The following is a 26,019-nucleotide window of genomic DNA, read 5'->3' as shown; positions in this document are numbered from 1 at the left end:
AAAGTGAAGAACCTGATGAGGCTGCTGGCTCCATGTGGTGACAGCAGGATGAGCTCATGCTGCTGCTTTTCCAGGTTGTCCCATTGTTCCAAAGCTCTACCAGGTAGTTTTGCTGATGTGGGCCATAAGGGCATTTGATGCCATCCTGGGGAGCCCCTGGGGCTGACCAGGAATGTGAACCTTATGGCCATGCAGAAAAGGGAAATGAATTTGAAACGAAAATTAAAGAAAAAATGTGGCACTGCATATAAATCACTGCTAATGGGGCATGTGCACTGTAATGGGCTTTCTTCTAGTGTGCAACAATTATAGTTCTTTAAAGAATGATACTTAGAGGTTCATCCCCAAATCAAGGATGACCTGGCCAGGAAAACATTGTCTCATTGCTGTTTATCAAGGAAAAGCTATTTTGCCTTCAGGCTCTTGGAGCTGAACTAATAGGCAGATATTTATTTAATGTACTCTGACTGGATCATCAATTTATAGATGCTTTGTGCTGTCTTTTGACCTCAAAGGACAATTGTGAGTTGACACTTTCCCTCTTGGATTTAGAAATAACCCATCCCGTTCCTCTGAGCACAGCCTGGCTTTGCTCCTGGCAGCAGCAGGAGGACACACAAAGCATTTATCCAGGGGAGAAATTTCTCTGCAGAAGCAACATCCACGGTGCACCTTGGCATATCTGATATTCTGGAAATGCAAAATCTGAGGAGAGAGAGAGAGAGCTGATGTTGGGGCAATATGTCATCAGCCATCAGCTGTGGCCTTGATGCAAGACACTGCACAGCCAAGAAGGACTGTGGTGTCAAGGATTTCTGGGTGCAGGAATACTCAGGGAAACTGCAGATCCACAGTGCTCTTCCTGAACTTTGAGCAGGATAAAGGCCAGTCCTGTACACACCCAATGAATCCCTCTCCCAAAGAGCCAACTGCACACTGCAATTCCTGCCAGCAAGTGGGAATTGGGTTTGTTGTCTGGTCAGGCAGAGGAGTAGTGGTGCTGAGAACCCAAACCCAGCCAGGATGGAGGCACCCAGGCACAGATCCTGCCAAGCTGGCTCGTGTCCCAGAGCCAACCTGCCACCCCCAGCCCTGAGGGAATAGGGAGCTCTGCAGGGTCACTCTGTACACCCCCAGGCCAAGCACCCCTGCAGCACATGGGGATGGGTGGGAGGAGGGAAGGGCCCCCTGTGGCCCCAAGGTGACTGAGCTGAGTTTCTCTACCCTGGAGAAGTTTCAGATTCCCAGAAGGTGGGTAATTTCTGGAAAGGACCTCAGGCACAGCAGGTTTCAGAGGTGAGCTGGACAAAGTCCAAAACCTCTCTCAGGACAGAGCTCAGAGTCATCTGCTGCCTGCTACATGGATGGGGGCCAAAATGCCAGGAGATGATAAAAAAGGAGACAAAATTTTCTGTGTGCCCAAGGCCACTTTCTTCCCCTCCAGAAGAAGGCAGTGGGCTGGTTTTAGGTGGAGAAGGGGGCCCATGCCCAGGCTGCCCTCACCCAATGCAGCGAGCCCAGAGCCACCAGCACTGCTGATTGTCATCCCTGCCAGGGTGCCCTGTGCCAAGGAGAGAGTCAAGGGCACATCTGTGCTGCAATGTGCAGGGCTGCACACAAAATGGCTTTGGCTTGGGACCAGCAGCACCCACTGCCTGCGGGAAAGCAGCCTCTGACCCAAATTTTGGGAAACACACAGGTGTTATGGGTACCTCCTGCTTGCTTAAACCCCCCTGGGACAGTTAGGACCAGTTTGCACCCTTGTCCTTTAAAATGAAGGTCATGGAGCTTTCTTCTGGTTTTTGGGGGAAGCTAAACACAGGGGAAAAGACCAGGCTCTTGGAACAAAAGAATGCTTCAGCTTGAGTGTTCTCAGTTGAACAGGTTGACTGGGTGCTTGGAAAAAGTTTATTTTTGAAGTGCCAGTTTTGATTGGGTTGATTGCTTCTACAAAGAGCTTCCCATGCACTTTGGGAAGATTTTGTTTCAGTTAGGGTTGAGCATAACTGTCTCTGCTTCTAGAGGTTACGAATTTTCATTTATTTTAGATGTATTTTTCTTAGTTTTCTTATAATCTGGCTTTGAACAAAAAGGAAAAACACACCAACAAATTCAGAGCTCCTTTTTCACCGCCCTGTCACAGCACCAGTTTGTGGGTTTATAACCCATGTGTAAAACAAGAAAATCCTTCTTGGATCTTCAGAAGCCTGGAGGAAAAAATAAAACCTCCCTCCTGTGCCAGGCACCTGAGATGCCTCATGCAGGGTCATGCAACGTTGTGTGGGGAGACAGATGCTGCACCCATGACCAGAGGAAATGGAAATGTGTGTCTAAGGGGGAACCACAACTCCTGTGCTGGCCTGGAGCATCCTTCTCCTGCCTGGTGCTCCCCACTCAGCAGAGGTCAGCAGTTGCCAGCAGCAATCCATGATGGAACACAGTGATCCCAGGGGTGAGCAGTGCTGGGGTCTTGGGTGGGAGCTCTTGGAGGGGCGCAGGAGCTGCTTCTGGGTTGTGCTGCTTTATCATGGGGTGGCCATAGAGGCAATAAATCATCCTGCCTGAGACTATTCCACCTGATTTTTGTTGTTTTACTGGTAGCAAAACTAAAGGCAGCCACTGCTTAGTGCTTTGAGATCCATTTTCCAACAGATCAAAGCGTCGTCTGGTTGGAGCGTAACGAAAGAACTGGGTGTAATTTATAACTGTGCTGTGGGTATAATTAAGTGTCAAAAAAAAAAAAAAAAAAAAAAAAAAAAAAAAAAAAAAGGAGTAAACCCCCAAAATGTAATTCAGAGTTTAAAGGAACCAATGGCTTTCTGCTGTGAAATGCAGAAATGCAGGCACTCTTCACCTGAAGGAGTTTTCTGCAGAGATTCTAATTAGAATTGGATACGATATCTTGGGAAAAAAATTAGTTTTGATGTAAGCGTTTGGGTCAGCATAATTCATAATTCTTTCATTACCCAAGCAGTAATAACTCAAAGTAAAACACTCTCTCAGTAGCTGCTCAGGGTCAAAGTAGGGACTTTGTGAAGAGGGACAGAGCTGGTAGGTGATATTCACGTGGGTTCTGGTGTTAAGCAGTGAGGCAGGAGACCATTTCTCAGGTTTGATTGCTGCTTCTGTTCAGAATGCCCACACAGTTCTGCTTAGTGAGAAAGAAGGAGATCATTTCTGGGATTTTAAAATTGATTGAAGGCTTTGGAAGTACGTGAGGGACATGCTGAGGTACTGGCACCATGCTGCTCCATACAAATCTGCTGTGAGCTGTTCCTCCTTCGTATCTTCCCTCATTCCCAAGAACTTCTTCACCTCAACTCTTTCTGTGATGCACAGGTGCTTGGTTTTCCATTGAGTTTTAACTCCAGACCTGTGCTTTCTGATTTTACTCTGTTCGCTTGACATTGTTTGCTCCATAAGCAGATGACAGTGCTGGTGTTAACACAGTTAATGAATGTCCAAGGGAAATTCTGCAGGAGCAGAAGTCCCTGGTGGCAGCTGGGCATCCCTGGGGTCAGCCTGGAGGATCAGCACCTTGGTCCATGAATGCTGAGGGACTGACTGGGAGCTGCAAGCTCAGGAAGGGATTTTTTGTCTTGCTCCTCTCTGTATTCTGCATCCAGGGCAGGTGTGCTCAGGGCTCAGCATTGCAGCTGGAACCTCCAGTGCCTTGCAGAGCACTGGATGTCCTGGAGCTGCCCTGTCCTGGGACCTTTTCTGGGGGGCTCTGGGATCTGCTGCAGGGGCCGAAGTGTGCCCAGCTCTGCTGTCTGTTCACCCCTACCAGGGACTTCCTTTGATCTGCAGAGCAAGATGGCAGCTGCTGGAGAAATCCAATCAATCTTAAATATAAAATAAGTTTTGAAAAACTTTTCACTCCTTACAGCTCTGGCACACTTAATGCAATTTTAATACATTTTTGATTTCTGATTTCCCTGTGTGGGCTGCCTGGCTTGGTTCCAGTATGAAACATAGAGCTTTGTAACTAAGAACTCTGTCATTCAATGTTTCTTAACACCATTGTGATTTGAATTATAGATGATGACCTGAGAGTAAATGCAACCAGGATTTTCAAATTGTTTATTGCTTTAAAGATGTGTGTGTGAGCAGAGTTTTCCTCCTGGTTAGCAAGGTATTGACCATTTTTAATGGAAATGGATTTTAAAAAAATTAAAAATGTAAAGGAGATGGTGAAGACTGAGCACAGCATTTCCCCATCTGAATCCTGTGTTGGCTTCTGAGCTGAGGCAATCTGGGCTGGAGCTGCCTGCTGAGACTGTAATGACCCAGCAAGCTGGGGACACCTTTGGCCAGAACAGGCTGCAGCAGCATCACTCGTGGGTCTCTGCCATCACTCCTTGTTTCTTTCAGAAAAAAAAAACGTTTCCAGGGTGTCTGTCCAAATTCGGCTGCTGCAGCCTCAGTTCAGGTCTGCCTTTACCTTAGCCAGAGTAGCTGTACTGAAAGCAGTGTAAAGACTCCAGCCTCTGCTTCTGACTAGGAGAGAAGCAATGATTTATCAGAGGGGTTTAGTCTTTGTGGCAAACTGGATTCCAGGCGTAAAGATCCTTCTGCCAGAGGACATGCTGCAGGGACAAGCAGATCTATAAAGCACCCAGCTTTCAGGCAACAGAGCCCCTTTTCAAGATGAAAGAATTAGCAATTCATCTCTACATCTTTTTCAAGAGGAGGAGTTCCCTAGGTGCTTTTTACCCTGCATATCCGTTACTCTGGAGCTTCTTCAAAGAGACCCCCACAGACACTCCATGCTCTTCATTTCCAGTCTCCAGCAGGAGCGATTCTGGTCTCAGTGGCCCTGTTTCTTTTGGTATGCAATTTGTTACTGATAATGAATTGCTGAAATACAGATGCTGCAGTCCCCCACTGAGCTGAAGCTCAGCTGAGTGCTCTTCCTGGCCAAGGGAGTAACCTGAAATAGCCCCTTTGGAAAGGCTGACCTTCTGCAGAGCCACAGGAACACCTGGGGCTCCATCAGCTCTGCCCTGAGCTCCAAAAATCTGTGGTGGTGCAGCTACACAGGGAGTTGCTTTCTGTTCTCACTCTCCAAGGAGGGCTGTCATGAATGTATGCCCATCTTGTAAACCACGTTGTGTTGTGAATATTTTTAAAGATGCCCTGGCAACTGTAAGAAAACCACAACAGAGGCAGCAAGGAGGTTTTCCATGTCGAAGCTGTTTATTATGTTTGATAAATACACTTGCAACAAGTTTGACTTATATCCTCTGAGTGCAGTTGCTGGTAGTATGACACAATGATTAAAAAAGAACCAAAACTAGCAGAGGCACTTGTTGCATGCAGCTGAAATTACTACCAAGCCCAGTGATGCAGGTCCTGCTGACAGAGACCTTCCCTGGCCGTGAGCAGGGATTTGCCGGCGGGGCTGGAGCTGCAGGGATGCACCTGGGGTGGGACAGTCCTGGCTCCCAGGGGAAGGGGCATTACATGTTTGGCTTAGGCATGATGTTCAGTATTGCTTTTGGTTAAAGAGGAGTGAGGTTGTGTGATTGTAACCAGTGGGGAAAGGCAGAAATTAGAATGAATCACAGAATATGCTGAGTTGGGAGGGATCCCAGCTCGATCAGGATCACAGAGTCCAGCTCCTGGCCTGGCACAGGACATCCCAACAATGCCATCATGTGAGTGTTGTCCAAAGACTCCTGGAACTCAGACAGGCTTGAGTCCTGTCATGAGAGTGAAGAGATCAACAGATTTACATTTTCTTTATGAAAACAATCTCATTGACTTTCATGCAGTCATGTATGTGAATATCCAGATTTTTACAAAGATTTTGTTTGTCAGCAGAAGGATGGACTTGACAGGCTATGCCAGGAGGACAAGTGCCTTTTGATTAGAAAATAGAGCTACCCAGAGGGGTCTTTTCATTAGGATTTTTCGGAAAATCTATAAATGGCTTGTTCAGCTGGACAAAGTGACAAAAAAGTGGCAACCACCCTTGCAAAGCAAATTTGTCCATTTGCTTCCTCAGCATTTGTAACCCTCCATTCTCAGACAGGCTTTGCTCCTGCAAGGACTGCGCTGCTGTCCCTGCCCTGCCAGGAACATGCCACAGGCCTGACCCTGGTCTCTGTAGCTGGGCAGCCTGCTCAGAGGCTTAAACTTAAGCACCTGAATAAGTCCTTAGCTGAACTGGGGCTGATCAGTGACATGTGACAATGCCAAAGCATCCTGCATGCAGATAAACACCAAGTGGAGTATTGGCACTGAGAGGTGTGAGGACAAGCTCTGTCCTTGCTCTGCATCAGCTGTGAACTCAGCCAGGTGACCTGAAAACTGAAAGTGCCCCTATCCTGGACATAATTTTGTTATTTTGCTTTTTTTGTAAATAGCCCCACTAGAGGGACACAAGATTTAACAACAAAAAACAGGTTCCAAACTTTAGCCCAGGGAACAGAGGTGTTGTTCTTTGAGAGAACTGGGTTTGCTCCAAGTATGATGAACATTTAACATTCAAGTCTGAAAAAGTGCTGTTACTGGTGATTACCTGGCTAGCAGAAGCTGAGGGTAAATAACAGCCTGAGGAGCAATCTGCAGTGGGTAATGGAAGCAGTGGAGGTCTCTTGCTAGAGGACATCATGAGGAAAGCTAATTTTTGGATTTCTTGCCTCAGGAATGGGATCTCCTACAACGGAGATCAGCAAAAATTGTGTGGCTCAAAAGATCCATGCAAAAGTCTCCATACACCTCATAGCCTGCAATCTTGGGATCTCTGTATTTGCAGTGTTGAGCACCTTACATCCTCAGAAATCAGTGGGCTATGTAAAAAAGCCAGGTGCCTTTTGGCTTGGCTCAGAATACTGCAGTGAGAGAGTAAATGGGGGTCTGGACAAGTCCTCTGCCTGGGGAGAGCATCCCTGCAGTATAAGAAGATCCAGACCCTCCCTATTGGTTTTAGCAGGAAGAGTTGTAAGTAAGAACATTTCTGTGTCCCTATCTAAGGCTCTCCAGGTGCTCTCTGGTATTATTAGATAGACAAAACGAGGTGTGACAAGATGAAATTGTTACACCCATTTCACTGATGAGTAGACTGAGGCACATAAAAATTGACTTGTGTGATCATCAAACAAATCTGTCGGAGACAGAACAGTGCCTTACAAAGTCTTTGTCCCAATTTTCTTGTCACAGCCTTTGCTTCCAGCTGTCTCACCCACTGTGCGTTGTCTAATGGCAAGAACCTGGGGGTCAGGCAGGATGGGGAGGGGGAGAAATGGAGAAATGCCCTTCTTGAAGTTTTGTGCTTTCAAACCTTTGTCTGTTCATGGTGCTCACTGTGGTTGTGGTACCTGCTCTGAATTGCTTCCTTTCAACCTCATCAGTTGAACATGTAGCCATGAAAGAAGAAGCAGGCATGAACCAACCATAGAATCTGAGGAATAGAGAACTTTGGAATGCTGCAGTCACCACTCTTCAAAGGTAAATAATAAATTTCCAGCGCTCTCATGTTCACTTATGCCTTCTTGTGTAATGGCTGTCTTAATGAATTGAGGGAAGCAAATGTACCTTACAAATTCATGGGGAAAACCTTCCTTTGAAGGAGCTGAATGTCTCCGAGGTAGAATGCTTATTATTGTGTGTTACTGTAAGTGTTATGCTGAGGAGTCTGAATGACAAAGCTGGGAGAAAACTCTCTCTGCTTATTGTCCTTGTCATTCTAGTCCTGTCTCATCCCACTGAAGTACACCTGAAGCAAAAGACAGGTGAAATTGCATGTGAAATCACTCTTTGAAAATCAGAGCAAGTTCTATGTACTTGACACCAGCAGTGCCCAGGCTCTGCTCCAGGGATTTTTGGTGCCTACCAAGCTCAGAGTCTGTGGCCTGACTAATCCAAGGGCCCATGACAGAGGATATGCCTGGTTTTTGCATGACTAGGATATAGCAAGGTGGTGCTATGGGGTGTACAGCAGTCCAAGACCCTCTAAATCTGAGTGCTTCTGAATCCTGGTAAATGGAAATATGGCTGCAGTGGGGTAGGGGGTGCATGTGCAGAACCAAGTGAGCCAAGAATAAATCTGCTCATATAATTCTACTTAGCCAGAGGTACTTCAGCACTTCTACTTAGTGATGCTCTGGAATATAAAATCTGGGCTTTCCTAAAATGCACCCATAGTGACCAAGGAAGCAATCAGTATTTGAAAGAATCTGTTTCTAGGAAAAACAGAATACTCTTGTTGCTTTTTCATGATATTGATGGTTACCCTGGGTTTGTGGGTGATATTGAGGGCTGGACAAACTGTGCTAGACCAAGAGTTATATTAGGAAAAGTCTGGAGAATCTTGTGCTACTTGAGTTAAAATGACAACTGTAAAATAAGAGTTGCTGCATAGTAGTAAACTCTGCTGCCAGAATGGCTTGCTGATATCTTGACCTGTTGAGCAAAAAAATAATTCACACTATGTGCTCTTGGAGATATTGCCTTTGCCCTGCATATCTCGAAATGGCTGTGTGTGTGTGTCAGCCCTTCCCTGTGGGAAAAGGCCTCCTGGGGCACAGCATCCTATGGCTCTGCCTGGCAGGGAATCCCTGTCAGTCATCGAGATGCTGCTCCTCCCACGTGGACGTGGGGATGGCACTGTAAGGGTCCATGATGACTTTTGCACAGCGGATGATCATCACAATCAGGAAGAGGCAGAGGAAGACAAAACAGGCTAATGTCAGTCCCTTGTCCACGTCAACGTACACGGGCTCTGGGGTGGGCACCTCCATTGCTCAGGCCTCTCTTCATCTGGGTTTGGATTTGCTCCTAACATCATCAACCACCTGCAAAACAAATATGGGTGTCAGGCAACAGGGATTGCTGCTCCTGGGTGTACTGGAGTTGTACTGGACACAGATACTGTTACAGGTCTGATAAATTCCTGCAGGGAAATAAATCCAGTGGAAAGGTTGTAGCTCAGCTGACTGAGAGCTGTGAGAAGAAGAAACCTCATCTTCACCTTAATTTAGCCTACAAATGCTTCTTGCTCTAATATTAGACACTAAAAAGAAAAGAGGAGAAATAGTGAATGAGCACTATCCACTTGAAATATCGTCTCCTAAAAGAGGCACAGACTCTGTTCTTGTCTCATCATCTCCTAATCATAAAAATATTTCCATTCCTCTGCTAGTGTGAAAGATCAGCCAAATGGCAGAGCAGACTGTTTCTATCCCAATTTTCCTCTCTGTCCAAACATTCTCTGTCTCTCACTGGCACAAAGCAAAGTGAAAATTATGCATACTTATTTTCCATAATCTTTTAATCTGTGGTACTCAAGGTTCTCCAGGCAATAGAAGATTTTTTTAGGAGCAATATCATTTTTAAGTGGATGTTTTATTAACCAGAGAGGTACAGGTGATTATGTGATTAGAACAAGGATTATCTTATTCACTGCAGATGTCTGCATAGCTGAAGGTCTCCTCTGGCCTCCTCACCTGAATCCATAACCAAAATGACTTCAGCAGTGATTGAATCCCTCTGAAAGTTTGATTCTGGATAGTTCATCAGCTGATAACACAAACTGCTTTGCACAGCTGTGCTGAAGGAGAGGAATTGACCTTACACAGAATTGAGCCACTGACCAGAGATGGGCAAATTTCTCCTGACATCCATGTTTGACCAAGGGGGAAGGAAGAAACGTTGGGGTTACAGTGTAGAAGATCAGGAATATGGAATGCCTCTCTTCAGCAAACAAAACAACAAAGCTGTTCACATTGAATGCAATAATCAATCTGAGAGCCAGTCCCTGTTTTAACTGGAGAGGAGAGATGGGAGCTATACAGAGGATTTGGAGAAACTGGGGTATCAAACAGCCCAGCTGCTCTCTGTTACTGCATTGACACAGTGAGAAAATCCCAGGTTTTATTACACAGACAAGTTTGCCTGGTCATGTTTCCAGTGAGCTGGTGCTGCTGGCAGGGCTGCTGCAGTGGTGGTTCACATCTGGCTGGAGCATTTTTTTCCTGCAGAATCTTGTTGTGCCAGTGAGTGTCCCAGAGACTCCTGAACTCCTGTGCCCTGCAAATCCTCCTCAGGGTGAACTGAAGACACTGTATTTTAAAAGCTCTGAGTTTCTTCCCTGTCTCATAATTTGATCCTTTCAGGTGGTTTGCCAGTCTCACAACCTCCTAGATCCCACAAGGCAAGTACAAATCAGCTGGGCTCTTGAGTCTATTTTAGGCACAAGGATGTCAGATTTTTTTTTTTTTTAATTTCCTGAAAACATAGAAATTACTGTGACAGCCAGTCCTGCAGCAGGGAAATGAAAGAAGCCGATGACACAAAGTGAATGAAACCAGGCAGACATCTCATGATCTCATGTATTTACCAGTCACATCCTTAGGAGCTCATGAAGAAACCTCAGAGGAGTGAGGTCAAGCTTGTAATGCTCACCTTGCCTGGTCAGAGGTTTAATATTCCCAAGACACTCTGCTACCACTCTTTTTCACCAGCCAAGAGATCTTACATTGCAGTTAATAACTTCATTTGATGAAAAAAAAGGTTTGTCAGCAAAGCTGAGTTTTAAGTATGAATACCTTATGAATACAAAAGAAAAAAATGTTATCAAAACTGCTGATGTATCCCAGTCTTTTCCTGTAGTTCTCTTGTGAAGGTCCAACAAGGATGGGTGTGATTTTTCAAATTTTTTTCCCCCTCCTGACATTCTGGCTGTTGCATCATGTGGGGTTATTTCACCCTGAGTTACCTCCTGCAGAAGAGCAGAACTACCTGGTAATTTCCATCCCTACTGATCTTGGAGGGAAAATTGCATTTTCACTCGAATGTACTTTCTTCGGAAAGATGAATAATTTACTCAGAAAATGATCAGAGGTTTCAAGTAGAGGAGATCTATCCTTTTGAGATTTTTCTCTTCCAAATGGCATCATTCAATCTCATAGGAGTCTGGTTTAATGCTGCATCCCTCTGCTTCTCTCCTGCTGGAAGGGAAAAGCACACTTTGGGAAGGATAGGCCAGGCAGAAGGCTTTGCACAAAGAGCAGAGTGAAAGGCTGTGGCATCTGAGCTGTAGTTTGCACAGTAAATTATGGTGACAGCTTGAGCCTAATGATTTCAGATTTATATTGATCTGTTTTGACAAAAGTAGACATTTTCAGTGGGACTAGAAATATTTTTTTCCAAAAAAACTGTATTCTTGTGGTTGTATAAATCACACGTTCTCTCTCCTCTGGTCTCCTCACAATCGTGGTAACATTTTGATGCTGAGCACTATTCTGCATTAAGTCACTACTGATGGTCAATGTGTTTTTGGGGCTGGCCAGAAGGATTTGGCTCTCCAAGTGTCTCACTCAGCTTGGCTGCTCACCTGCATCTGTGAGAGTGGAACTCTCCTCTGCAGGTCTGGCTTGTCAGAGGGCTCCTGTGAGTGCCAGGAGGGCTGGTGCCAGCAGGCATTTGGTAGTGTTCCATGCTGTTACCCACTGCAACTGCATTCCAGCAGCCTTGGCAGGGCAGGGAGCCCCTGGTGCTGCCCAGAGCTGGGTGCTGGAATGGGGCAGTGCCTGAGGCAGCTGTCTGCAGGTTTATTCATGGTGGCTGGAACACATTGCTGTTCTAGATCAGCCTTCTGGGCAGCAGCAGGAGACAGTCCCCAAATGCAAAAGGAGGTTTTGCATGTGCTCACCAGGACTCTTTCCCCTTGGGAAAGTCCAGCTCCCAAATATTTCCACGGACATGCTGCATCCTGCTGTCTGCCAGGTGCTTTTGGTCCTTCCTCTCTGTAATAGCTGCACAACTTGTCCTGCTTAATTCCCATTTCCTCAGCCAGTGCCTCCACTCCCCTTTCTCACTCCCCTGGAGCCCAGCAGTCCAGCCAGGCTTGGAGTGGGGTGTGCAAGTGTCTCCCAGGCTGAAGCACATTGGATGCTCTGCCTGCACATCCTGCCCTCCATCCCAGCCCTGGGGCTGTGCTCTGCAGGTGAGCAGAAGGGTTTTGCAGTCAGTTTTTCTTGCTCTGGCATTTGAAATCCATCAGTGCTGTTGAAATTAGCTTCCTCTCCAGCTACAGACTGGCTGGCTGGATGTTTTGCTCTTGTTTACTAGCAGGGTTGATGTCGACAGCATTGTGTGTGGAGGGAAAGAAAAAAAAAAAGATCAGCAGAAACAATTATAAAGTTTCACACTTGAATGGTCAAGTTTTCTCTGAATAGCTGAATTGCAGAAAATTACTTTTTTTTTCCCTCCAGCTTGACAGCAATGAGCTGTAGAATTGTGGTTTTTTAAATTTCTTCAGATTGGTTGAAAATATGATTAGGTCTAAACAAACCCAAAAGATGAAGCAGGGTAATCCCTGGTTCAAACAAGGCAATTTAGCCATCCTGAGTGTGTCTTCCTGTAAATCCCTGGGTGTTTCAGTGCAGTCTCTCCCCCTGTAACTCCTTTGAGAGTAGGTGTGTGCCACAGGCAGGCTCACCCAGGGATGGAGCCGTGCTGGGTGAGTAATTCAGCACCAAAAGTGACTCTGTGCACTTGCGGGCTGCAGAGGGCCAGGGCCAGGCAGCAGCTGTGTCTCTTCAGAAGGGTTGGCATCCTCCAGTTTTGGTGCCCTGCTCCCCTGGCTTGTTTTTGTGTCTCTGCTCTGGCAGTCAGGAGCCCCTGGAGCTGGGTCAGGGATGTGGCCCAGGGATCAGGAACCCTGCACCTCACTGAGGACTCCATCCTGAGCATTTGGTCTTTGCTGGTTGTTTTGTTTCCCAGTGCCCTTTTCATGAGGGATTGCCACAGAAGAGAGATTATATTTAATTTTTATGACCTTATGCAGGATGTTGGCATCCTCCTTAGTTACAGTTTGTCTGTAACACTTGTGCTCATCAGTGTGCCTGAATTTTGCAATCAGTCCTACCCATATAGGATAATTTTAAAGATATGTTTTTGGGGTTCTTTTTCCCTGACCTGACAATCTTGCCACTGTCACTTTAAATATAAACTAATAATGTACCACATACATTGCAGAGAGCTGGTTCCTATGCTGCTTAATTATGTTTCAACTCATCTCAACCCTCAGGATTCATTTCAAGACAGTCTCTGTCTTTGGTTTGTTGTTTTGGTTTTCTATTTTTTTTCTCTACTCTTTTTCCCAAAACAACAGATGTACAGAAAGGGAAGGGAAGGGAAATGAGATTTCATATATGCAAGCAGATCCATACCTTCCAGACCTGTGTAGGAAGCCTGTCACATCCCAGCAGAGCAGCATTGTGCAGACAAAATCCTCCCTGCAGTCATATTTTAAAAGTTTTGTCAGTCAGTGGAGCTGTAACGGCGTCCGGGCTCCGCTCAGGTTCACCTCCACCCAGACCTGGAAGCAGTTCTCACCGGGGTGCTCTGAAAAAAGAAATAATAATTGACAATTGCTCCTCGGGCAGGATGTGGGCGTGACAGACACGTTCAGTGGTTGGGAATCGCTCCAGCCACAGCCTGAGGCCATCCGATACACTCGTACACGAGATGGATTCAATTGTCAGACATTCCCTAGAAGAGCATTTATGGTAGGAAGAGCAACATTCAAGCCTAAAGTCATGTCAATATTTCTTCTTAAATGAGCAGAAAATGTTGTTTTTAAATCATAGTGAAAGATCAGCTGGGTTTGAATTGATCCTGCTGAGGAGTCTGCATATTTATTTAGGGTTTGGATGGTTTATTTAAAGAAAACTACTTGATTTATCGGAACTGATACACTAGGACTTAAAAACTATTAATTATTTGCCTTTTTTTCTTTTTTTTTTATTCAGTCTGGTTTGGGCTAATATTTTTTTTTTACATGCACACAAAATAATTCCAACCAGCAACACTGGGTGACAAACCTGGCTTTTTACACATTGCTGTGGAAAGGAGTTCTAAGGTGTAGGATGGGAAGGCTGAGAAGAACAAGCCAAAAGATGAGCCCCAACCCCTTGTGAGGGGACAGGCAAAGGGACTAGAGGTGAGTGGCCAGGAAGGAAGGTGAAATGCTGCTCCAGACAGGTATTGTGTGTGTTTGTCAAATGAAGTCACCTTCAGTTTGAAGTTCAAATCTATACAGGAATAGCCTGGACACTTGATCATACCCTAATATTCTTAACAATCTAGTTTTGATTAAAAACTCACTGCCTCTGAGCACAGGAGTCAAATGCTATAGATAGATACAGACAGATGAGCTTCTTGCTACACCCAGAGAGCAATAATACGACCGTTAGCTTAGTCTAAAAATTAATTGTCCTTTTATACTTACAATTCTTTCAGCAGAAAATCAATACTTCATTTCAGTAACTCTGCCTTCCTATAAGCATGATTTTTCTTGTGTACCTGAAGGCAGGATTAATCTCTGTTTTTAACTCACTGTTTGGCATTTTGTTTTGGTTGTTGGACTACTTTATTTCTTGCTTTACATAATGACTTTTAAATCTTTATGCTTAACTTAGTTTATGCAAACTCCTTTATTCGATCCAGCCCTCAGTCATGGTCAAGAGACAAATAATCTTCCCTCCACACACTTGCTTTCAGCCAGTTGTAAATCACTGGATGCCAGTATTCCATCAGAAGACTAAAGACACCATTTACAAGAGCCCAAAAGTTGAAAACAAATAAACGCATAAATCAATCTGGGGAAAGTTTTAAAAACTGCTGTTGCACAAATGTTTCCTTCCTACGTAGCCCCATGGCAGGAATAACATTAATCTTCATTGAGAAAAAGATGCAACATACACTTAAAATAACTGTGGGCTGCTTATAATTTGAGAGCATCCTAAATCAAATAATCATTTCTCACTCACTTCAAGGAGCATGTAGAATTACTCGTTAACAAAAGATTTAAAAAATAAAAATAAAAATAGATGGTTGTGCTTGGGAACAAGTTGCTGTTCAGAACTATTGAGTGAAATGATGGACATTTGGGATCTGGGGTAAAAAAATGTTTCCAGAGTCCCAAAGCTCAACTTTTGTGAAAAATCCTTGACTAAACTTTGCTGAGGTGAAAACATCTGGGAATCTTTCTCAGAGACTGGAAGTGGTGATCCAGAGGTAAAAAAGAGGGGTAGGATCAGTGATGCAATTCAAGGGTTGCAGGCTGGACACGAGGGTGGGAAGTGATGGGACTCAAGTGCCATAAACAAGGGCAGGTGATGCAGGATGATGTTGTGATGCTGCCTTTGTATCAGTTACTTTAAAATCCGGGGAAGAGCAGGAGGAGAAAGAAAACCCAATGTTTCCTCAGAGCCCAGCCCAGGGATTTTGCTTCCCCTCCCTGGTGCTGTCCTGGCCTGGCCAGGCTCATCCCTGGGGCAGGGAGCTCTGGGACTCCTGTGTGTGCTGCAGGGACATTCCTTTGGCTCCCTGTCTGTGTTCCTGCTGTGGTGAGAGAGCTGCAGGGACTGTACAATCTATCCTCCCTGCAGTGCTGCCTTCCACCCTGGGGCTGTTGGGAACATTGATTCATCCTTCAGTAGATAATGCCCAGAAAATGCAAAGCAATACCTGTGATATGAAAAGTTTAGATGAGCTCGAGCAGGAACATCTGTCTGAGCAGGAGCATCCTTCATTCCATGTGTATTTTGATAAGGGGCTGAAGCTGCTTTCCTTATCACTGCTGTGATGCACTGAGTGTATCCCCTTTCAACAGGGCAAGAGCAAATGTAAAGGAGTTTTAGAGAAACAAATGGATGAAGTTTTTAAGCCAAGGCTTGTAAGGTCTGAATAGATATGATATAAACTCATTTTAATGGAGTATCTGCTTTTTAAACTCTCTGCTGTTTAAATCCTCTGAAAGGAGACAAACATGCTTGTTGGCCCTGGCAGTTATTTTATAAATTAAACAATGACTGTTAGCCAGGAGAATTATAAGCAAAGCTATGGAGAAATTTTTCACTGCAGCAAAGCTGACAAGGAGGAAAAACGACCCATATTTTTCTGTACTGCTCTGAATTTTATTATTAGTTTTTTTACAAAAACAAAAGGCTCACTTCAAGGTAGAACAGCAACCCCTTTTTACATAAATATTCCCTTGTGGTGGTGATGTCCAGTATTCTCTAACTTGCAGCATATCTCTCAGAGACACATCTTTTCCCCTTTCATCTTGAAAAGCTACATACAGATCAGATTGAGGCTGTATCAATATTTTTACAATTGAGAAAAAGTATTGTAGATGAATTCTCAGCAAAAATAGCTGGGTTATGCCTATAGAACTGCCACAAATATAGGCAGAAAGAAATCATATAGCCCTGCTTAATCTCTGAATCATTTATTTCAAATCAAAAGTTAAATTCTTGCTAATGAAGGTATCTCCTAGTCAAGAAAGTTTTAATAAATGAGCAGCAAAACATCCAAAATAGTTACAGGTGGCTTTGCCATTGTAATAGCTCCAGGTACTCTTTAATCCATACTGATAATTAATTAATACACTTTTTTAAATACAGGTTTTTCTCAGATACTTCAGAAATTTGTGGGGAGAGGGAGTTGATCAATTAAACATAAACAAAAATAAAGCTCAAAGTCCAGAGTGTGTTTTGGCTCAAAACGAGGCAAACTGACACAGGGCTTCTATCAAAGGCACTGCTCCTGTCTGTTCCTTTCCTGAACCAGTCAGGTCTGCAGGGGATGGTGAGGATGGATGTTTGTAGCTTGTGCTCATGCACAAAACCTCCTGTGCTATTGCTCTGATTCTCTGTGGTGACCTAACCAGGGCTGCAATGCCAGCTGAACCACATCCTATCTTAAACTGAAAAAAAAAATCTTGCAAAGGAGTCTGAAAGACTGAATGAATGAGCCTGGGATGTAATAGAAATATGGACCTGGCTGAAAAGCAGGACATGAGGTAAAACACCATCAGCATCTCTTGCCAGGTCACTGGGCAGAAAGAGACCCCCAGGAGGAGCAGCCCCAGAGCCCAGAAATGTTGTTGGGTAAGGGTGAGAAACCCTCAGAAAACAATGGCAAAATCAGCCCTACTTAAACAGATTTATCTCTTCTTACTGGTAGGAGGAATGGGAGGAAAGAATAATTGAAGCTCTGAAATGAAAAGTTAGAGTCCCCAGGTGATCCAAATGGCTTTGGGTTAGGGCTGTTTCAGGGAGCAGAGCCTTGTGCTACGTGGGACACCCACAGCAGCTCACTGCCTCTCTCCCTCTCCAGCTGGAAAGCCAGAATTGTTGCAGCATGTTATCTAATTTCAGCTATAATTTGCCAACAGGAGAAGCAGAAATATCATTACTAGTTTTTCCCTGTTTTCTTTTCTCAAGAGAACAGTTTTTCTCTTGCTACTATAAGAACTGGGAGAATGAAAGTTGGCTGGTTTTCAGAGGCACTGAGTGCCTCCAGCACCATCTGGAGCCAGTGTGAGCAGCCAAACAGCTCAACAGCACAGAAAATCTTCCTGTTTTCAGGCCCTCCCCCCCTTTCTGCACAGCTCTGCACATGAACACTGCACAAAAGATTCTTTCTGATGAAGATCCAGTTGGCATCCACATAAACTGTATTTTCCGCTGTCTCCCAACAGGGATGGATTGCATCTTCCTTCAGAGAGAGGCCAGATAATTTTTATTACAAATGAACCAAAACCTTGAGTCAGGACATGCATTACATTTTCCATGACAGCCCTGGCTGCAGTGAAGGCTCTTGATAAGAATTTAAAGATAATTGAGCTCTAGTCTATAGCTCTGTAGGCAGGTAACAAATACAGCAGCCTCCAAATTTGGCGTGTCACCAAGCAAGGCTGGGTGAAAGGATAAATGGCCCATTGCTGAGATGAGTGAGGATCAGTCAGGATCCTGAGCCTGAGCTCCAGCTGTTCATGGTCTCTGTCTCTTCTCCTTCCCAGGACATGTGGGCAATATCTATTATAGTAAATCAAATGTGTCCAAGGCTGGTTTTTTGGCATCGAGGCTGGCTGGTAAAGAGCTGCCTGTGCAAATGGGGACAAACCTTTTAGCAGGGTCTGTTGTGTTAGGATAAGGAGTGATGGTTTTAAACTAAAACAAGACCTATTTAGATCTGAAATAAGGAAAAAACTTTTATAAGGAGGGTGGTAAAACACTGGCACAGGTTACCTGGAGAGGGTACTGGATGCCCCATCTCTGGAAATATTCAAGGTAAGGTTGAACAGGGCTCTGAGCAACTTGATCTAATTAAAGATCTCCCAACTCATTGCAGGGGGCTTGAAGCTTGATGACCTATAAAGGTCCCTTCCAACCCAAACCATTCTGTGATTCTATGAAATCCTGCTAAACTTGGCCTCTGTGACAGATTATGTTGACAGAGGGATAAATTAAACTTGTAAACTTTGAGTATCTCTTAGTTGCAGAATTTATTTATTAGAAGGGCCAGGTGATGGGTATAAAATGCAGTTTGTGTTTAATCAAAGACAGAGAGCAGTCAAAAATGATCTCTGAGAATGGTGAAACAATGGGACTCTTTCTGACTGGGCTTTGGTGGCAGGAGGTGGGCAGAACACCAATTTAGTGACCACTGCCACAGCCCAACATTGAAGACTGTCCAAGCAGTGAAAAGCCACCCCATGATTATCACCCTGGCTGCTGTTCTCATTTCTGGGGCATGTTTTCTGGATCACCTTTAGGTGAATCCTCAGGTACCCATGCCCTGGGGGGGCTGTTCCAGGCCAGGCTCTAATTCAACTTCCCTGATCCATGCTAATGATGGCTTTGGCCATAGCTTTGTTTGTGCTTGGGGTTTCAGGGGTGACTGATTTCCTCCTTCTCTCTCATCCCAATCTGCATTGAAGATATTCCCAATTATAACCCATGGCCCGAGTGCCACCTGTGTTTTCCTCCACATGGGATTTTTCCTGATCATGTACTCATTTACACTCTCTAAGTACACGTGCAGCCTTTCATCACATCAAGAAAGGTCCTTTTCCTCAGCTGGAAGCTCATTGACTTTTCTATAAAATTTGTAGTCAGAAACACTCTTTAATTAAGACTGTACAGAAAAGAGCTTTGATTCCAGACGTGTGTTACAGCCTGATGTTGTTTTCTCTGTCACTGCTGCAGATTACTGCAAGTGTAGTCCTTGATTAAAAAGATTGTGGGCAATTACATCCCATCTCCACATCTTCAGCTAGATCAGAAGCTTGTCAGTGGGTCACTGGGAATCAGACTGCCAGAACTTTTGTACATGTTCAATTTATAAAGGGCTGTTTTTGGCACAGCATCCTACAGTCCCAGACAGCCAATACCTGACTAATGTGCCATTACCCACAAGGAACATTTTTAAGTGAACCTAATGTGCAGAGAGCCAGGAGGGCTTGCCTGAACTGACTCAGCAGTTTGGAAGGTCTTTTCTTTCTCTTACAGGGATCACACTGACTTCTGAATGTGCCCAGATGCCCCAAACCTTAGTGCTTTTTTACCCCTTGTAGCTATCTTTTATTTTGGTTTTTATGGACTGGGATCACTGTGGTTTGAAAGCAGAGATGTGGGCTGAGGAATAGATAGCTGCCATAAGGGATAGGATAATTAAATTGATCAAAGGACAACTAAAATGATCAAAGGGGTGATCCTTTATAAGTGTCTAAAGAAGATGGGGAAAAGGTATCTCAGGAATAATTTTTAAGCTATAAAAAATCACACATCAGGAGAGTGGGAAAATTGTTTCCTCCCAATTTAAAAAAAGAAAAAATCATCAGTTTTCGAAACAGTTGACCTGGGGGCATTCAGTGAACTAGTAGACAACCAGCTTGTTATTATAAAAGGACTTTATTTAGCAGGTAGTGACTTCCCAAAACTTGCTACCACAGAGGACTGGAGGCAGTACCAGCAGGTTTTTTGAACTGGATGAATTACAGACAACAGGTCCAGAAATAAACCCTGAATCCACAAATCAGAGGTCTTCCCTATGGCTCCTTAATGCATCAGTTTTGGTGTTGGAGGATGGGCTGCCAAATGTGACCAGGCCAGCACAGTGTCCCTAATGAGCATTTCCCCTTAGACCACTGGACTGCCCCAGCAACAGGTTTATGTTCTTATTTCTTGGATTTCCAATGTTTTTGGGCTGCCTCTGGAAAGTCCCTTTAAGAGAAGAGAAGATATTTAAGATCTGATCCAATTTCAGCTTCAATCTCTATTTGTATCTGTAAGTAATACAGCTCTAATACTTTTAAAACCAGGCACTGATCTTTGCTTCCAGTTTAGCTCTGTCTCTTTATATTTACTGAATATATTTATATTCAGTGCAATAATGAGATTCCTCAAAAGCTCTTCATGCATGAAAAGAAACTAAACTCAAACAGCTCAGTCCTATGAATAATAAGGTGAGATGTGTCCCAGTGGGTCTCTACCTGGCCATGGCTGGTATTTCTTTATTGTCAAGGCTCGTTTTATGCCCATGCTCTTGGAAGTTTAATTAATTGCAAATGCAGGCAGTGGAGAGTTTGCAGTACAGGTGACTTTGGGCCAGAAGTAAGTATACATCTAACTCATAGGAGTTACCTCCCCACATCTGTGTGTGCTGAAGAAGAGGCAATTACCTCTGAACAATCTCACCAGACACGTAGCTCAGTGCAGAGCATCCAGCCAATGATCTTTACAGCTGTGCAGGGAGCACAACATGATGACACCACCAGGATTAACTATATTTTCCTACCTCATTTGGTGTATTTCTGTGTGAAGATTTATGTCAGGACATAACAGGACTGCGGTCATGACTCAATACAGAACTAGATTTTTCTAAGGAAGATTTTTATATATGTGCAAATGCAGACCTGGAACTAAATGTTTAACTTTTTTTCACTAAGTATTCTTTGTTTCCCCTTGGACTGTTTTCCCTGCAAGGTCTTCTAGATGATCCTAGTGCTGAGCCTCATGGTAGGGAATGACTCCAGATCTCCCACAGGTTCAATGTGCTGCAGCTGAGCCTGGAGCATCTGGAAGGACAGGACACTGAGCTCAAAAGCAGCACTGGCTTTTCAGTTGCTCAGCTGCAATCCTGCCTGGTGCTGTTCCATCACTGCTGTGCTCAGAAGCTGCTCCTGCTCATGTGCCAGCAACAGTCAGACTTAGAACAGGGGTTTGATTGAGGAGGGGGGAGTGAAGTGGCAGAAGGAGATTTGTAACTCCATCGTGGTTCAGCATAGGTCTTCTCTTAAAAGGCAAACAAGGGCAGCTGGTCTTGCCCAGTTCTGCAGTGTTTCTGATGCACAGAAAAAAGCGTCAAATCTTCTCCCATGTCACTGCATATTAACACAAAGAATTATCTGGATGTTGTGGCTAGGGGAACATGGTTCCCTCTAAAGTAAAAAACCCTGACATTCTCTTTTGGGTGGAAGCCTCTGTGTAGATACAGCCTGGCACACAGAGGTGTGTGAGGTGCTCAGGGTTTGTGCAGGCACAGCTAACACACTCACAGGGATTATCTGTGGCAGGACAAGGCAAGGGCCCATGTTTTGTTTCAAGTTGTCTGTTTAGAGCAGGATTGTTCGAGTCACCTGTAACAGCAAAGCACAGACCTCAATTCTGGCTGAGTTTAGGAGCTACCACTTCCAAAGGAAGGCAAATAAAATCTTACTACTCCTATTTTTCTGAAACTAACTATTTACTGAGAAGATGTTAAGCAAAAATACAAGGAAACTCTTTTAGCAGCAAGAACCTCCATCACTGCCCCCAGTCTGTAACTCTGGGCTTTGCCTTCCCTTGGTCTGCTCTGCAAACTGAACTTTGCAAATGGAGATTTCCTCCAGCATCTCTCTCTAATGTGACTTCTTCAACTGCACCCTCAGCTCTAAGGGGGGGCAGCAATGGAAAAAAGTAGCCTGGGAGTGCTATAAAATTCAGTTCTTGTAAATATGCCAAGTAGGAAGGTCATGTATAGGCTGGTGGCTGAAGGGAAGGAGGCTGGGCAGCCTGCTCACACACAGCCTGATGCATGTGGTGTTACCAGGGTCAGCAACCCTGGAGTGAAACACAGAGTAAATAATGGGGCCCATGTGGCAGGGCTGCCTCAGGCACCCTTCCTGGGCTGGAGGAACACTGCAACTGCAAACCATTCAAAAGCAGTGAGATATACAGCACTCAGCTACAGAACAGCTCTTTATGGGTGTGCTGAAAAATGCCCTGCACATGGCTGAGTACCTCTCTTTGAATGACTTTCCCCAAGCAGAGAAAAATCTCTGGCTTCTATTTACATGACTGTGAGCACCCTTGAACTAAATTAGTTTGGTGAATGTTGGACTGGCAGTGGGAGGTTTGATTTCTAGAGAAATTGTTTTAATAATAAAATGCCTCATAAAAACTGCATTGACTTCAACCAGACAGACTGTTGGCAGACAGAAACTCCTGACTGCTTGACTTTAACCCAGTGCTTTGGGGCTAGGGAAAACACAAATGCCATCATGGGGGTGGTAAATGTCCCCCATGAGCAGGAAAATCAAGGGCAGCACTATTTACATCTGGTGGGTTGGGGCTCAGGAGAGTGTGACAGTGAGTAAACTTCGTGCTTCCAAGACACCTCTGTGGAATCCGTGGGATGTATAGGCTGGCAGCCTACACTTGGCATTCCCACATTGTTCAGTGGAATGACAAACACAAACTTTAGACCTTCTCCCCCTCAACCATTTTTATTCTATGCACTGACTCACCACTGACTTTGCAGTGAGAAACACAGTGGGGTTTGTGCATTACTGGGTTCATGTGCCTGAAGGTACCATCCCAACATCTCCCAAGGCTTCCATAAAATCAGGTCTGAGAGCTAAACAGCCTCAGGAAACCCTGCTGAACTTTCTGTCTCAGGAAAGCCTTCCTGCCAGAAAGGATGCTCTGATGGGAACACTGCATTCCCAAGTCAAATTGCCCTTGGAATCACTTCCCCTTCTCTGCCAGCTAATAAAACCCTAATTTTCTCAAAGGGAAGTTCAAGCAGAGTTTTGACTTTGAAAAATAAGTGCCAGCAATTATCTGCTGTTTGATATAACCAGTTCTATTGATATGCAATATTTAATAGGAAGTGTTTAAATATTATACAGCAGCATAGAAACCTGCACTTGACCACAAAGAAAGGTGTCCAAATTATTCATTTGGCATCTACTGATGGTATAGTTTAAAGTAAGTCTTCCAGGAGTCTTAAAGGCTGTGTTGTCACAACTTCAAACTTCTCCTATGGAGTAGTTTCCTGAATGCTGCCCTGGAATGGGTTTGTTTGATTTTTTTTTTTTCCCTTGGTGACCTACTGCAGTGGACACCAATTAAAGCATTTGGCAGGTTTCTCATAAATATAACCTTGAAACTGTGGAGCAATCTACTGGTGAAACACGGCCAGTCTATGCATATCTGTCCATCAAATGACCCTGTAAATGCCGTGGTTAGGAAGGAAAACAAATTTAAGGAATTGGGGGTATCCTCTCCACACACCACCCTGGTACATGGCCCCATCAGTTTATACTGCAGGGACTCCACCTCCTTCTATTTCAGGTCTTCTGACAAAGCTAATTATGGCAGCAAGTGACTTGCATCAATGACATTCAGGGAACACAAGCATTTGTGGGCTCAGGAGTTCTTGAGCATTGCCCTGTCTGCAAATTTTTCTTCTTCCAGTGAAAATGTAGTGGTTTGCTATTTATACATGTTTAGGAAAACTCCTTTGCTCTACATTCACCTTTTCTTTTTTACCAGCAGCCTTGGATAATGAATAGCCTCAGAGACCTGCTCTGTTATAGGCAGGGACTCTAAAAACTATCTTCCTTTCTGTTTTTTTAAGCTTGAGAAGCACCATTGCTTTTCTAAGCCTAAAAACACAGCCTGGGACTAGATCTGGGTTCTTTGCTACCTCATGAATCACCACACAGGGAATGATTCCACACTGGAACTTGGAACAGGCCAATAATTCAGGAGCCAGGAGACATCCCAGCTCCCACACACACCCTGGCCTTACATATGGCGTTGCTGCATTGCTACTGGATATAAAAAGCCTACAGGATCTGTTTCAGTCAGGAAGCAGCTGGGACTGTGAATGCAGATGAGAAGCAGACTTAATTCACTCAAGGAAAACGAGGCCAATAGAAAACGAACATTATTTTCCTGTCTATAATTGCATTTTAAGTGCATAATAAGTAGATGATGGTAACTATGTGCTAAAGGGTCCAACTGTTCTTAATTGATTAAAATAGCTTCTGAAGGCTGTTCTGTTGTGGGTTGAACACAACATGGTATTACACCATTGCACCAGGATGAGTTTGTAGTTAGCTATGTCTCTCTTCTCTGGGTCAGAGAGTTTCCCACAGTTCAGAAAGTATCACTTGGTACTGACAGTCACCAGCCTCTGCCCCACTGACCCCAATAGAGGGGTAATATATCAGCACCAAACCCCTGATGTCTCCCATGTAAGCTGAAAGAGTCTTTCCCAGTGGTTAATTCAATGTTCAGCTTCTAGAAATAAGCAGAGCTTGGTGGTCAGACATGCTGAGCTTAGGGCATTGTGCCCAGCTGATCTTTTCTTTATTTCTTTCCCTCTACCCCAAATCTCTGATGTAAAACTTTGTGGTGTTTCAGTTTCAATGTGTTCATAAATTTCCCCCTTAATAACGCAGAGCAGGCCTGGGAGTGAGCACAGGATCAGCCACACTGGCAAACTGCAGGGAGGGGAGAATGACAGATGGTTTGGGATGGACAGGTGGAAAAATTCATTTATCCCAGGCCAGCAGGGTGAGAGGTACCATGTCTGGCTCTATCCTGGTAAATATTGCATTGATTAGAGAAGCATGGTGAGACAGGAGCTGAGCTTGTTCTCTGTGGGAACTTCAGACCAGCATCTGTTTCTGAGTCTTATATTTCATATCTCAGAGATGAGGGGAGAAAGGTGAGTATTTTCCCTGCAAAATGAGGTAGGAAAATCAAGAGTCTCTTTTCTCTGTGCAAGGAAGATACTAGGAAAAGTGGCTTTCTATAGGGTCCTAGAATGAAAACATTATTTATCCAACCGAGGCTTTTGTTCTCCAGCCAGAGAATGAGGAGTGCAATTCTAAAGTGTCTCGAAGTTGGCTGCAGTACAGGTTGCTCAATATTAATTAAAAAAGAAATAACAACAGCATAATCATTATGGCCAGCCCAGTGTTTTATTCCACCTTCTTTAAATAGACTAAATAAATCACTGACTTAATAAATATTTTCCATGAAGTAGCATGGCAACTGCTCCAGTTCACTGGCAGACAGCAGAGTCCTGGCAGAACCTGAACACCCACATTTGAAGGCAGCATTTCTGGGCCTTGTCTTTAATTGCAGAGCTTTAAATCACACAACCCATCTTGCTCTAGGCTCTATGCCTCATCAGTGTCTTATGTTAACCTGTTGTCAAAACAAATTTGATTTGCAAATATACAAGAGCCGGGCTGATACTTTAATTTTAGATCACTTATCTGAATGCAGTTTTCATGCAAGGATTTAAACACATGCCTGGCTTTAAATATGTACTAAGGGCAGACCTGAGAATAAAGCAGTGAGGACAAGATATAGAATTGCATTTAGCTTTCTATTTTCTTGTAGACTTGCTTAACACTTCACAGATTGACAGAATGTTCTGAGCTGGAAGAGACCCATGAGGGTTATTGAGTCAAGCTCTTGAGTAAATATCTTGGTCCATATGGGGATTGAGCCCATAACCTTGGTGATACCAGCACCCTGCTCAAACCAACTGAGCTAAGACTTGAATGAGAACAGGGGTTTCTAGGAAGGATTCAAGAACCAATTTATTCCTTTGCCTTTGACTTTTAACCTAAGTCCAGCTAACACTGTCAGATTTAAAGTTTGTGCTTGGTTTGCTGGATGGCAGCTGGCATTGCCTGCACATTGCAGTCTCTGTACTGGATATGGAATTTCTCCCAGTCTCCACCTTTGTTATTGAATGTTGAGGCAGAAAATTGAAGCATTGCTAATTAAAGTAGGAAGGAACTTTTCAACTTTAAAATTTAATGCATTTATCTGGTGTCCTCCCTGGAGTTCAAAGGGTTTCCTCCTATCTCAAGAAACAGTAACCATCTCTTTCCTGTAGATTAATGTGTATGAATTAATTCTAATC

At 44.2% G+C, this 26,019-nt stretch overlaps 1 protein-coding gene across 1 annotated transcript in view; it reads right to left on the bottom strand.

Annotated features, from left to right (window-relative positions):
* Positions 1-5,230: 5,230 nt before the first annotated feature.
* Positions 5,231-26,019, bottom strand: part of CTXND1 (cortexin domain containing 1) — a 34,998-nt gene continuing 14,209 nt past the window's right edge. Inside the window, exons 2-3 of the mRNA XM_083870617.1 lie at positions 13,182-13,356; positions 5,231-8,801 (exon numbers count right to left, since the gene is read on the bottom strand). Coding sequence (XP_083726743.1) covers positions 8,568-8,747 — 180 coding nt within the window. The 5' untranslated portion in view covers positions 8,748-8,801; positions 13,182-13,356 and the 3' untranslated portion in view covers positions 5,231-8,567. The remainder of the gene's footprint in view (positions 8,802-13,181; positions 13,357-26,019) is intronic.

The sequence above is a fragment of the Zosterops lateralis genome (genome assembly GCF_965231275.1).
Source record: "Zosterops lateralis genome assembly, chromosome: 13".
In the NCBI taxonomy this organism is placed as follows: Eukaryota; Metazoa; Chordata; class Aves; order Passeriformes; family Zosteropidae; genus Zosterops; species Zosterops lateralis.
The sequence above is the reverse complement of the archived record's forward strand: the minus strand, read 5'-3'. Positions and strand labels throughout refer to the sequence as shown.